General features: G+C 42.2%; 1 protein-coding gene across 2 annotated transcripts in view; it reads right to left on the minus strand.

Annotated features, from left to right (window-relative positions):
* Positions 1 to 223: 223 nt before the first annotated feature.
* Positions 224 to 14,547, minus strand: part of VPRBP (Vpr (HIV-1) binding protein) — a 76,134-nt gene continuing 61,810 nt past the window's right edge. For both annotated transcript variants that reach the window (XM_008568122.1, XM_008568121.1), the window contains exons 23-24: positions 5,610 to 5,862; positions 224 to 1,205 (exon numbers count right to left, since the gene is read on the minus strand). In XM_008568122.1, the coding sequence (XP_008566344.1) occupies positions 1,147 to 1,205; positions 5,610 to 5,862 (312 nt within the window). In that variant the 3' untranslated portion in view covers positions 224 to 1,146. The remainder of the gene's footprint in view (positions 1,206 to 5,609; positions 5,863 to 14,547) is intronic.

Consider the following 14,547-nt stretch of genomic DNA (forward strand, 5'->3'; position numbering starts at 1 on the left):
CCGCCAAGTTACAAAGACAGGTCCCACCCCTGCAAGCGAGCTCCAGACCAGGGTCAGACACTGTGACTACGCTCCTTTTCTCCTGGAGTGCTTTATTTGGGCAGAACATGTTCTCATCACCACCTTGGTCTGCCTCTCTTGGAAGGCGTCTTCTCTATGGCCTGGCTAGAGCTGCAAGAAAGGGACACACCCCACTTTGGTAAAAGAGAACGGGGAAAGGCCATAAACAAAGAGAGACTTGTAGTTTATTCTGTATCTTTTTTTTTTTTAAATAAATACACTTTACATTAAAGAAAAAGGCCTTTGATTTTTAATTTCCACATAGGAGAGAAAGTGAAAAAAAAATTTTTTTTTGAAAAACAATCACAAAGAAAAATAGAGGGAGTGAACTTATATCCTAAGTTCCCTCAACTCCACAAAACCAATATCCACAATGACCATGCTGCCCCCAAACCATGAAGGTGGGTGAATTTAGGCATTTACTCAGCCAACAAGCAGCACCTTCCTCCCCACCTCTGACACAAAGGAAAACAAATTAACTTGAAAGCATATGAGGCAACAAAACAGGTTAAAAAATCATATATTATATTTATAATAAAATATTCTTAATCCTTATCAATTTAAGAAACCACGATTTTCCTTTTCATTTAAATATGTATGTAAAAATGCCTCTATATTATTTTTTAGATATCATTTTCTTCCAAAGAAAATGAAGTGCAGGGACAAGAGACCTGGTGGATATAAGTTCATACCCTCAAGTTATAAATGCCTGTTGTGTTTTTTTTTTCTTTTTTAAGTTTTATAAAAAACTATTTCTTGTTCTTTAAGTAAAGAACATTATACAAAGAAAATATATTGTGAAATAACCCCAGAGACATTTCTTTTTTTTCCCTTGAGGAAACATGTCCATTCGAGGAGAAAGGGAAGCAGAATAGGGCCTAATCCCTGTTGTTTTTTTTGTGGTTGTTATTGTTTTTGGAAGGACCCTCAGATTCCAGTGAGACTCTTAAGCCATAATCCTCTGAATGCAGAGCATGCAGTTCCTTAAAAGACAGCCCTGGAAGAAAGGGAAGGGAAGGTGTTCGAATTCATTTGACTCAGATTCTTGACACCTGTCAAGAATCTCTTCCAAGTGGTGATGGCTCGTCACTCATTCAGAGATAAGATAATGTCATCTTCCAAATCAGAGTTCTCAGAACTGTCAGCTGAAAGGTAAGAAAAGGAAGAGACTAGATTATGCATTAGGCTTATAGGAAGCTTTCGGGATGGAAGCACCTGCATTCACATACATTTATGCCTGAGTAAGGTTAATTACCAGTTTCCAGAAAGAAGAAAACACATCAATTAACTCCTTGGAGCTGGCTCTGGAGAATATACCTGTTGCTTACAACAGTAGCCACCCCTGGGATCTCTTGCTTTCTTGCCTTTCAAAGGGCCTGGACACGGTGCCCTCTGCTTCCTGCCTAGGAGGCCCTAAAGGGATCATCAAGCCAGTGCCCTCTGGAGCTTCCACCCATGGCACATTGAATGACTGAAACAGGGCAGGGCTGAGGTGGTCAGTGAGTGAGCCCCTGTGGCCCTTCGCCTCTGGTGTCCTTCAGGGATGGGCACAGGCCTGCTTGACCTCAAGGGACCACTAAAAAAGCAGACTGAGTCCAAGTAAAAGTGAGAGATTTATCTTTTCTTAAATTGCTAAGCCACTCCCTTCTCTAGTCCTTAGAAGACTGCACAAAGACAGAGATAGTTGACCCAGGATTCATTCCTCTGTAACGGCTGAATGTAATCTGCAGGGAATAAATTCCCAAAAGGTTCAGGTCAGCTTGAAGTAATACCAGGGATGGAGCTATCTATCTAGAAACAAGGTGGGAGGCCAGCAGGAGCAGCTATGACATCCTGGAAGGTGGCACTGTCTCTGACAAGGAACCTCTGCTTGACCATCTGCCTCCTCCGGCAGGGCACAGGCACAGTACCTCATTAAAGGGTGAAACTAGGTGGTAGCAAAAAGGACCCTCAAAATGAGGTACACACACCATGTCTGGCTGACCATAATCAGAAATGTGGTACCTCGTTCAAAGGACACTGGTATTTGCTGAGTAAAGTCTCAGCGCCCGACTCTGACTACTCATAGCTCAGAAATCTATAAAACAATTTTAACAAGGTCTCCAACAGAGTAAATAGACAGACGCTGAGCTGGAGCCCTGCAAATGCCCATAAGCTCTGGGGTTCCCATGTGGAGAGGGGCGGCCCCTAGTTTCAAAGAATACCTCATCAGCCTTTCCTAGGTACTGTACCTGAGAAGATCCCCTCTTGGGCAAGCTAAGAGGAACAATGCATGTTCCCAAACTTTCCTTCGTTCACTACAATCTCCTTTATGAAGAAAACTGAAGTGGACAAAGTAAATATCCAGAAAAGCATAGCAGTGATACAAGAAAGCTCTGAAAGTAAGCAAAACAGATGGCTGGAAAAACCAGTGTTCCTGGGTCTAAACAGCACAAGTGTGGCCTAACTCTACTGTTAAGGAGTCGGAAAACAAGAGGGAGATATCAAAGAATTAAAGGCTGACACACCTGAACAAACCAAGCCTCCTTAGCTTCTCTGCTGCAAGAGTTCCAGGAAGAAGTGCCCCAAGAAGGGTACGGCCTCCTCCCCAGGACCAAACAGCACTGTATCCTGGCCCCACACAGCGGACTTGCCAGCAGCCCTTGGCAGACCTCCGAGGAATCACCCAGTGCTCATGTACTCTATGAGCCAGCAACACCAGACCAACTGCCTGAGACCTGTCTGGCCAGCAGCTGTAGAGCTATGAAGAGCTAAGAGTCTTAGCTCTGTATCACATCTAAGGACTGTAAATGCTGCTTAATGAAGATCAGCATAATCTTCTTTAAGCAAATAACTGTCAGGCTCAAGGTTTGAGAGAGAACTTCAGGGGTTGGGCACCAATTTCCTACATGGCGGTCAGGTGGTAGGACTCCTTTCCCTGCCTTCCTTAGCCTTTTCTCATCCTCCAAGTGTTGAAGTGACCCTATCCCAGACCCTGGCTGGGACCTCCCATTCTGAAAGGCCTCAAAGGCAAAGACAGTCTAGATAGGAATAATAAATCCCTGCAGTGTTTAACCTGTTGCTCTACAACATACAGGTTTGGGGACAGAAGGAGGGGAGATGGTTGGCACTGACAGAGAAACACAAAGACCTCAGAGTCAAGGGTGTTTCTCTTCCTAGGGCTAGGATTCTGCATATGTAACCACTGGGGCCCTGCAGGATCTGGGGCCTATGCAAATGTACATAGGGGCACATGGGTGTGGTTTTCTATAGTTTCTATGGTTTTTGTCATGTCCTAAAAGGGTTCCATAAGCTCAAAATGGTTAGGAGCTATTGCTCTAGAGGATTAGTATGAGGGAAAATACTAGCAAACCAAGGGTGCTGGGAATTCTGTCTGCTCTGTTGAGAGCTGCTGTGGATCTCTTATAAAACAGAGAAAGAGCAATGGAGTGCACAGTGCAGATACCACCTCTGCATCGCCACCTCTATTCTCAAGTCCACGCTGAAAGGTCCTCAAGTTGTCATCTATTATTTTCACATCATAAATATTACCACCCAAGTTCAAGTAACAATATTCTCATAACTGATAGAATTAAAGTTTTCTATATTACCTTTGATTTGAGCAAAAGAGTTTCCTAAACTAAACAGCTAAAGGAGGAAGTAATTTTACAGGCCAAACACAAATTGACTGGCCTCATATTTAAATTAAGAATAAAAAAATTAAAGTGATACTCTCATATGTTGGAGGTACCACCATCAGCTGGCCTTCTGACCCTTCCAACCTGCCTTAGTAACTACTTGTAATTGAAGGGAGTATAACTTGTTCCCCACATCTCACTATTCACATATGACATAAAAGGTTCGGTAAAGCTTGCCCTGTGTCTCTTACCCCTTAGTTCTCTTACCTGGCTCTCTAACCATGGCTTGGGACTACTCCATTGAATACCCTCAACCTTCAAGTATGGAAAAATGGAAGCTGATAAACAGCAGATCGGCACACACAGGCAGTACCCCACACTCCCACCCACAAGCTTCCTCAAAATACAGCTTTGGTAAGAGGACTTATATTAGAAAGACAGTCTCTCCTAAGCCAATTAGACTTCAATTTTGAGGGCCAGAAGCACACATGAAATTGGTCCCCCCCAAAATGGATTTAAGTTACTGTGGAATAGGAGAATCTTTTACATATATATACTATCACTCCACCCTCCCCCAACCAAACACACACACCCTCTCCTCCCTCTCTCTGTCTCTCTCCTATCACCAAATACATGTCACATGTCTATCTCTCTGTGTCTCTCTCCTACCACCAAACATCAATCATACAAACCAAGCATCTCCTATGAAGAGGCTTGGCATTTGTTGGGCCTAGGCCAGCAGAACAGAATTTTCTGTAATGATGGAAATGATGCTCTATATCTGTACTCTTCAGTATGACAGCCACATGTGCCTACTGAGCACTTGAAATGTGGACAGGAAAATGAACTGAATTCTTAATATAATTAATATGAATTTAAACAGCCACATGTGGTTAGTGGCTACTGTATTAGACATGATACCTACTGCAATTGCTAGAATGCTGGTTAGGTTAGCTACATGAAAATGGCTAGATATCACAGGGGTTACCCCCCAATCACGCAGGGCAGCACTACAAGGAACCAGGACCATAGCAAACATAAATCTGTCAACACTGACACATCTCATGGTGATGCTGTTGAGTATGTCCTCCTGAGACATGCAGAGTACAGAAGCAGAGCTAGCAGACTCTTAGAACTATTAGCTGGTTTCTTCAAGATTCATTAGCACATTCAGGAAATAACTTGACTTCAGAAACCTGTCCTAATGGGAAATTACTAGAAAAACTTCAGCTTGTTCTTCAAAATTTGGAATAAGAAAAAAAAGGAAGTGAACAAAACAGATGCCACAGAGAAATATTTATTCCCTGGCCTGTAAGAGGGATTAGCCAAAAGCAGACAGGTAAGGCTCCTCCAAAAGAGGCCTTTGTTTCTTTATAACTTTAGAAATTAACAGCACCCCACAAGGAACTTCTTCTGACTGACTCCAGCTCTGCCTCTCAGAGGAGAGCTACATTTTGGCCTTGTATTCTATGGCTAGTCCTCTAAGGCATAAGCTGACAAACTATAAGCCTATTTTTATAAGTAAAAACCTATATAAACCTATTTTTATAAATAAAAGTTTTATCAGAACACAGTAAAAATCATTCATTTACATAATGTCTATGACTGCTTTCTCACTATAACAGGAGTAGAATAGCTGCAACAGACTTTATGACTCAAAAGCATAAAATACTGTCAGGCTTCATGAAAAAAATTTGCCAATCTTTACTTGAAAGATAAGGAAGGACAGCCATTTGGTTTGGTTACATGGTCTGATGGGAGAGCAGAGGATCAGAGATGTGAAAGTGCTTTTCCTCAAGGGACCAGAGTGGTGAATTAACAGTTATGGGGCACAGAACCATGGTGTGGCTTGTCCACTGTGTTGCACTGGCACAAGAGAAGGGACCTTGCCCTGGATGCCAAGGCTCAGCCCAAATTCTGTCCTATACTTACTGTCTCCTAGGATCAGTTCCACTTCCTCATCTGCATCAGAATCTTCATCCTCCCCATCCTCTCCCTCCTCTAGAAGGTTTGCTAGTTCCTCATCAGAGGGAGAGAAGTCATTGTCCCCATCCTCCCCTGCATTCTCGTTGTTGTCATCCTCCTCCAATTCTGCCTCCAGCAACTGGTCAGTATCAAGCTCATCTAAATCATCAGTGTCGTCGTCATCTTCATCATCATCTTCTTCCTCCTGTTCTTCCTCTTCCTGGTAAGAGAGCATGAGGTCTATCAGGACAAACACAGAGGCCTAACCCATGTGGGCCACAGGGTGAGTCTTACCCAAAGGAACAGGGGAGGAAACTGTCAGTAGAAAGGGTAACCTAGATTAGCAGAGACTGTGTGGGCCAGCCAGACTTGTCAGTGATGGCTGAGACAGGCACACCCATGTTCCCCAAAACACTCGAAGCACCCTTAAGACAAGGATTACTGTCACTCCACAAAGGCATTACTGGTCATACAGCCCTTATCCAAGGAAACAGACAACTGACTGCACAGAAGTCTCTGTCATCAATATTCTAAGTGCTCAAGGGGACTCTTCTTTTCTGCATCAAACAAAGCAAGTGAAATCAGTTGAGGCACTGAAACAAAAGCTTTTACCTAGAATCTAAAAAGCAATGCTTTAACAAAATGGAGAAAGAACACAGCTGTTGAGTCATCAGCTCCTAAACCCTTCAACCTCTTGCCCTTAGTCTTCTACCCAAGAATGTGGGTACACTCCTACCAGTGCTATCATAAGCATTCAATGATTTCAACACTGCAACAAAACAGACTTACAACACAGAACATCAACAGATACCCACACTTCCTGTTACAAGCACAAAAAAAAAGAAAAAGTATGCCAGAGAAACCATCTATCCTTCCATTCTTAAGATAATTTACCAAAGGCAAGAAAACTACCAGAAAACCAATGAAATACTTTGTTCTAGGTACCCTGGGCTTTGTAAATGGTACATTCTTGCACCTGCCACAGATTTCAGCTTTGCATTAGAACCCAAATTGTTTCCCTTCAAGTGGGAGAGGACACAAAAATACCTCTTTGCTTTGTTAGGGATGACAGTTATTCTCAAGTAATTGTAACCAAGATTCAGACATGATGTTTCTGCTCAAACATCAACTGTCAGCCTTGCCAACAGCAAAGAATTCTAATTCCTGCAGTAATTAAATATAAAAATCATTTAATACATCAGCCTAATCAAAGTCAAGACAGAACAATCCCAACACTTAAAAAAAAAATTCTTTTTTCATTTTAAAGGTGTTACTGCCTACCAGTATTCACCAGCTATACTGTAAACTAGGCTCATTCAGCAGAGTAGCTCTGCTTTATGGACTTTTGATAATTTTGGAACCACCATTACAGACTGTTTGATATGCTGTTTGATGCAGTGATTTAGACTTTTCAACAATTTGTGGCAGCTATATGAAAAAACACGGACCCCCTTTAAATACCCAGTAATCCTAATACTTGTACAAATGTGTGCATGCCAGATTTTGTAGGGGCTTGCGTGTGTGAATGCACACCCATAATGGCCTAAGACCGCTATTCCACAGCCTTGACCCAGAGGCATGCAGATGGGTGGCTACTAAACATTCACCCACTTGAAGGGAGCTAAGAGTGCCTGGAGGCAGCAATGATAAACTGAAACACAGACAACCTCATAGCCCCTACAAGCACATCCACTCATACAAATAATTGGGTATGGGGAAGGCAGTCAAAATTCAGGAAAAATAATCCAAAGTGCTTACCAGATTACAACTTTTGCCTCTTTTTTCCAGGCATACTTTCATGGCCTTGACCAAAATTAGCTCTAATCCATTAACAAAGTACAACAGTTAAAACTCAGTACAGTAGGGCCGGCCCATGGCTCACTTGGGAGAGTGTGGTGCTGATAACACCAAGGCCATGGGTTCGGATCCCTATATAGGGATGGCCTATTAGCACACTTGGGAGAGCGTGGTGCTGACAACACCAAGGGTCAAGATCCCCTTACCGGTCATCTTTAAAAAAAAAATAAGTACAGTAAAGAAGAGAGTATCCAGGGCCCTGTGTCTCTTAAGCCTTTGTGGAACAGAACAAATACATTTAAAATTTAACACAGCACAACTTTTAAAGGTCCACAGTTGAGTGGTTCGTAAAAGGTTAGAGTAAACTGCTCAAACAGGAATCAGTTGGCCAGCAAATTCAGAAAGACAGCTCTCTTTCATTTCTAAAAGCATCAAAGCTTAACTGATCGGAATAAATGAAGAAAAAGCTTCCAAATCAAGAGCAATCCTTGAAAAGAGGTCAAGCAGGGTCTAAGCTTTGAACTACAGATACCATGCTAAATTCTTCCTGTAGTCTACCAACCCGACCTTTACTTAATCTTGCAAGGGGGAAAAAAAACTTTCAGCAGAAGAAATAGTACAATCATTCATCCCAGAAAGCCATGAGGACATCATATGTGACTATGACAAGGGAGGAGAAAAGAGCAGGAAGGAGAGATGTACCTGAACCTCAAGTGGAACACATTATTTCGCTGTCTACACTTTGCATTTAATGACTGATGCTGGTTTAACATGTACTCTGTCACACATAGGTATGGCCACAACTCACTTTCTAAATTTTAACTCTGATACCAGAATCATGAAACACAGGCTCATAAGACCTGTCCAAAATGCTGTGGTAGAATTTAATTCTGTGGTTGAACCCAAAAGAGATTCTAAGAAGCAATTTCAGGAGAATTCTCTGCTGGTCAAGTACCTGGTTGGTGGCATGAGCCCCTCTCCATCCTATCTAAAGAGTAAAGCTTTCAATAAGCAGTGGTCCAAAAAGTAAAACCGAAAAGTTATTTTTTAATGAAAAAAGCAAATCTTGCTAGAATCCTGACTGAGATTTGCTAGAATCCTGGCTGAACTCCAGCAACATTTAGACAATTTTAGATCTAGAAATATTTTTTCCAGTTCTCTAAGAGACTTCTTTCAGGGCTTAGAATTAAAGTTAAGGAATTCAGGGCCAGGCCATTTTAAATTAAACACTAATAAATTTCCCTACAGAAGGAATTCCAAAACTTTTCTCACTTGGATTCCACCTTAAGTTGATTTCATGGTTATCCAAAGCCCCTAAACTCTGCAGATAATCAACCCACCCTCTTCCTGTACAGAGGACAGGTCAACTGGTATGAGTTCTCTTCGCTGCCCTCTGGTCACCTCTCCCCATCTAAATCTGACTTCAACCCTGGTCTGAGGGAAAAGCAAGCCTCCCATTCCCGCTCTGGACCTCAGTCCACCCTCATACCCTGACACCACAGATAACACTTTTCTTATCCCCACCCCACCCATATCTACCTTTACACTTCTCTCCACTGGCTTCTTACCTCCTTAAAGGTTCAGCTCCCCCAAACCTAACAACTTCTCAATCTATACAGGTTTCAAATTCCTACTACCTACAGACTTTTGAAAAAAGTGACCTAAACCCTATTCCTGGCCTCCAGGTACTCACAGCTGCCACTTGCTCACTCACTCGCTTGCTCACTCTGTCTCTTCTTCTCTAACACTTGACGGTTGGGCTTCTTTCCACACCACTCCAGAGTATGGCGGTTAATGGCGTGTGCTCTGGAGCTGGGCTACCTCAGGTGAATGCAAACTCTATTAATATGATTATCAGATCAACTTTGGGGTAATTTATTTATCCTGATTGGACTGCTGTTAGGATTAAACTTTTATTTTAATGTGTGTATGCATATAAATGAACTCTTTATTATTATTATTTTTTTTTGTCTTTTGTCTTTTTCCATGTCCGGCAACGGATCGCAACCCTCAGTGTTGCCCCCGTACCGGACCGGGGACCGGCAACGGGATTGCAACCCTCGGCGCTGCTCCTGCGCCTCGCTCAGCCAGTGAGCGGGAACCGGTCTGTACGCGGGATCCGAACCCTCGGGCGGGAGCGCCGCCACGCTTCCCAAGCAGCGCACTATCCAGTGAGCCACCGGGCCGGCCCTAAATGAACTCTTTAGAAAGAACCTGGCATATAAAAAGTGTTCAATAAGTGTTAGTTTGTGTTATTAGAATTACAAAAATCTTCCTAAAGGAATATGAAGGCTTGAATGGACAACCATGGAGCTTCTCTACAGTGGTGACACTAACCAATCCTTGCCTCTAAACTGGGCTGCTGGCCTGGTCCTCATTTGGTCCCTGCCAGGTCTCCTCCCCCAGGCATATGAGTTCCTGCAACTTTTATTTCTGCCTTCATATTTCCTGTCATTCATAAAACCCTGAGCTCTATCCATCTATACAACAGAAACTTAAAATCCCATAATGCTAAAACTGGACTCAAACCACCCGTAAACTTAGCACCTTTATCACACTTCTTTCAGTTACCAGGTGAAAATTTCAAACACATCTTTCACTTCTCCCCCTTTTATGCCTGCACATAGCTTCTGTTTCTCACGTATCTGAGGTCCCCAGCGCTCCTTCCTATCTACTCTTGCTGTGATCGACCACTACGCTATCCCTCCTCCTGCCAGCTTCCAGTCTCTCCAACTCCCTATGGTCTCATCCCTTCCTGGATCAAAACCCCCAAGAGCTCCATAACACTGCCCATGTTACAGAACTACAACAGTAGCAATGACCATCTCCTGGACATTTTTCAAATGCAAACTTCTCTGAATCTCAATTTCTTGCTAAATGGGGCAGTTTGATTAAATTAGTGGCTCTTACTCAGGTATGACCATCACAATCACCTGAGAAAACTTTTTCCAAAATACACATGCAACCCAGGGTCCAGGATGATAGAAACAATCTTTCTGAATGTAGTTCATGCAGGTGGATTTGGGGAAGGTTCTGGAATTGTGAAGAGCACCCATAAGTAAGAACCACTGCACCAGGCAACAGTTGAAGTACCTTCCAGTTCTAAAGTTCTACTTTTCTGTAATAACGCACCCTGTCCACAGACTCCTGATGGCAGAACCAAAAAGGTGAATCCAGGTATTCCCATCAACATTCTCTGCTACATCAAACTGTCTTATTCTTTAGAACTTAAAAAGATGTGTTTTTCTAATTAGTGCAGGCTTTGTTTCCAGACCGTCGAAAACTCTTCTTGAATCTATGTATCTATTTTTCAAGAGAAATACTTTTAGCCTATGTTTCCTTCAAAAATATAAACAATCTCTTAGAAAACCAAATTTCTGATCATACTAAGAATAGTTAATCTAAAAACTAGGATAGCTTTTTAAAAATGTAATTCAAACCTGATCCTACAGTCTTTACACTTTAACATGTCTTATTTTGCTGAATTTAAACTACTACTTCTTAGGGCCGGCCCGTGGCTCACTTGGGAGAGTGTGGGGCTGATAACACCAAGGCCACGGGTTCAGATCCTATATAGCGATGGCCAGTTGGCTCACTTTGGAGAGCGTGGTGCTGACAACACCAAGTCAAGGGTTAAGATCCCCTTACAGGTCATCTTTTGAAAAATAAATAAATAAATAAACCACTACTTCTTTTAACACTTGTTCCTGGTATTAACAATCCTTAAAAGCTATCGGTTCATTTCACAGTCATAAACTTGTATTTTTCTCTCCTTCTGAGAGATTCCTAACTCCAAGTACATTTTAATTTTTTTAGGAAAAAAAGAGCCTTTCAGGAATTATCACATTCAGCTCTGACCAGGCGTGCAGTAAGTGTGTAATCAGTAAAGACTCTTACCATCCGCTTCTAGGCAGTGAAGAACACACAGGAAGCACAGCACACAGTGTGTCCCAGATTCCAAAATGGAGTAGAGAAAACAGAGCATTATTCCCTTGTTGAGTTTTTTCTTTATAAATTTAAGGTTAACTATAATTAGCTGAAATGTACCGGCTTTTCAAAATCTAGAAACAATGATCAATTACTAATCTCTGGTTTCTAATTTTCCTAAAAGCCAACATCAAAATTGAATAAATTGATTTTTAAAAACATAGATACCAAACTCCAATGGATATGAGCTTTGGCTTATCTCTACTTTCATCAAATGCCTGAAGGCAGACTAGCAGCCTCAGGAACCAAATATTTACAGCTGTCAAATACATTGTATATATTTTCATTCATCAATATAGTGATATAGGTTCATTCCGTCCTGTTAATCTCCAAACTTACTTAAACATAAGGGCAAAAGACAACTATTTTTATGGCATGTAAATTATATCTCAATAAACGTCTTTAATAAATAACCATTTTATATAGGTACTTTACGCTAGGCCATTTTATCAGAGGGTCGCTGACTATTCAGGCTTCTGAGTTTATTTTACTAAGGTGGAAAGGCAAATTCAAAGGTGTCGTCAGTCACAGATGCCTGCATCCCTGAGCCATGTAAGTCATACCTGGCACATCTGAGAAGACCTGAGGGCAGACAGCTAGACTAGGACAAAACTTTGAATAACAAATGACTCATATGAAAATAAAACTCTCTAGTTTTAAAATCAGATAAAATATACAAAGGAAAGAGAGTTTAAAAAAAATCCAAGCTGGCACAGGAAGAGGCAGTGGGGAGAAATCAGATAAAGTAAATACAGCAAAATATCACTATACAAGATTCCAGGAGGAATGTGAATCAACAGAATTAAGGTTACAAAGGAGATTCACTTAAATGGACATGGTATTATCCCATCTAAAACATCTCTAAATCAAAAATCAAAATGCCAAGGCCCTGAGGTGAGGGGGAAGCTGTTCTCTAATGGATGTCCTTCAAACATGAAATGCACCGGATGATCAATAAGGACTGTGGTACCAGTATGTAGGGAAATGTACCTAGATCCTGAGAAATCGGGGGGCGATGCTAACTCCTAGCCCTCTCAGAGCTAAAAAGCTTTCAAGTTCTTCTACAAAATGAGCCCCAGAGCCACTCATTAGGACTCTCTTGAGCCTGCTCTTCTCAATCATGGCTGGCCGAGGCAGGTTCTATTTTCCCTTCCTGCACCAGTCAGAAGTCCTAAACACCACTTTACCCCCTTTATACTATCTTCCTCCCTTAATCTCTCAAAAGGAAACTTAAGCAGAACCACAGAAGGAGAATCAGTCAGGCTTTTCTCCGATCTCAGCCTCCCTGGAGAGGGTCGAGTGAGAGGAGGAAAATGCTCAAATTGTTCCCTTATGGTGTCTCTTGCTTCCACAGCCAGCTACCTATCTCCAGTGCCTTTGCCTCTCACCAATCCATGTTTGCAAGAATGAGGCCAACCCAAAGAATAGCTCCCCAGCCCCCAAGGTGTCTAGGGCAATCCTAGCTTCCCACTGAGCTTGACCTCCCCTTCAAAGACAGACATGAGGCATCACATGGACCCAATCCTCAGAGAAGACTGCTGCCCACCATCATGTAAACTATAAGGATGTGGGAGAGCAGGGATAATGATGCTGGTAAATAACCTGATTTTTGCTTCAGATTTACTGTTCAACATGTAACACCCAGGAAGCCTGAGAAAGAACTGATACACACCAGTGATGAATAAACCCACGGAGGATGAGATGGTCTGCAGCCACCTGAAACACTGCAATGTACAAATGACTTGACAAGTGCACCTTCAATATCTACTCAAAAATAAACTACATGTTGTTTCATGAAAGCTAAAGTGAAAAGGTGTATGCATTAAAGGAGTGGGGTACCTAAGGAAGCAAACTAAAGTGAGAATAAAAGAACACACACGGGCCGGCCCGGTGGCGCACTTGGTAGAGTGCGGCGCTTGGGAGTGCGGTGGCGCTCCCGCCGAGGGTTCGGATCCCATATACAGACTGGTCCGCTCACTGGTTGAGCGTGGTGCGGGCACGAGACCAAGGGTTGTGATCCCGTTGCCGGTCACGAAAAAAGACAAAAAGGCAAAAAAAAAAAAGAACACACACCACTAAGAAACCCACCCAAGGCAACCACATGAAGTTTGGAGGATCTAATACCACCTGCAAACTCTGCCACCGAGAAAGATTAGCAACACAAATAGTACAGCACTCAAAAAAACATTAAAATCCATGTCATAAATAAATCAAAGTTCTCAAGTATCCATCTGAAGACCTCTCCCTTTCATCTATATCTCATAATTCACATGAGCTCCTCTCACCCATGAAACCAAGTCCCCTACAGGCAGCCCATGCATCTGGAAAGCATTAAAGGAAAGCCTCTCAACACTAGGAAATCCTTGGGAACATATGGTGAAGTGGTTTCAAACTCTGGAGCCTGACTGTCCTTTAAGATAAATATGGTACTTTAAAAACTATGGTACTGAGGACGTCATTTTCAGTAAAGCACTTTATATATAAAATAATACTCCTAGAGAACCCAACAAGGATCATGACTACCCTCATCTGTGTGTGAGGGAAGAGGGAAGCTAGAACTGGGAAACTGCTCCTCCCTAAGAGGGCATCTCATAGAGGAAAGAAAGCCCCTCAGAGTCAAGTAGCAACCAGGCCCTGAAGAAGGTTATGCTTTGACCCCACGATGATCACCAGCCTCCCCTGACCCTACACACAAGAGTCTCCCCTCCTCACTCTGCTCAGAAACACATTTCTGCAGATTATAAATCATCTGTGTGCTCTAATAAAATGCATACTTATCTAGTTGGAATATACTAGTTGGAACACACTACCAGAAGCAGTGGAGACCAAGAGAGAACAAACAGGATTTTTAGCTGAGTCTGTTTTAGCTTTTTGATCCAGGTTTATTTGATCCAGATGTACTGTATTACCTTTGATGTACAGATGATATAGTATTCAAAGAAGAATTTGATTTAAATAACAAACAATATGCTCTTAACAACCTGTAAAGCCCAACAGTGAAACACAAACCTAAATCTGAAACTGACAAAAAACACCCTTGATTAGTGTATTAAGCCCTATGATAGAAAAAAACGTGCATCTTTCGCCTATAGTATTAGACTTACATCCAAAAAATACTTAT

The sequence above is a fragment of the Galeopterus variegatus genome, unplaced genomic scaffold (assembly GCF_000696425.1).
Source record: "Galeopterus variegatus unplaced genomic scaffold, G_variegatus-3.0.2 Scaffold376, whole genome shotgun sequence".
Classification (NCBI taxonomy): domain Eukaryota; kingdom Metazoa; phylum Chordata; class Mammalia; order Dermoptera; family Cynocephalidae; genus Galeopterus; species Galeopterus variegatus.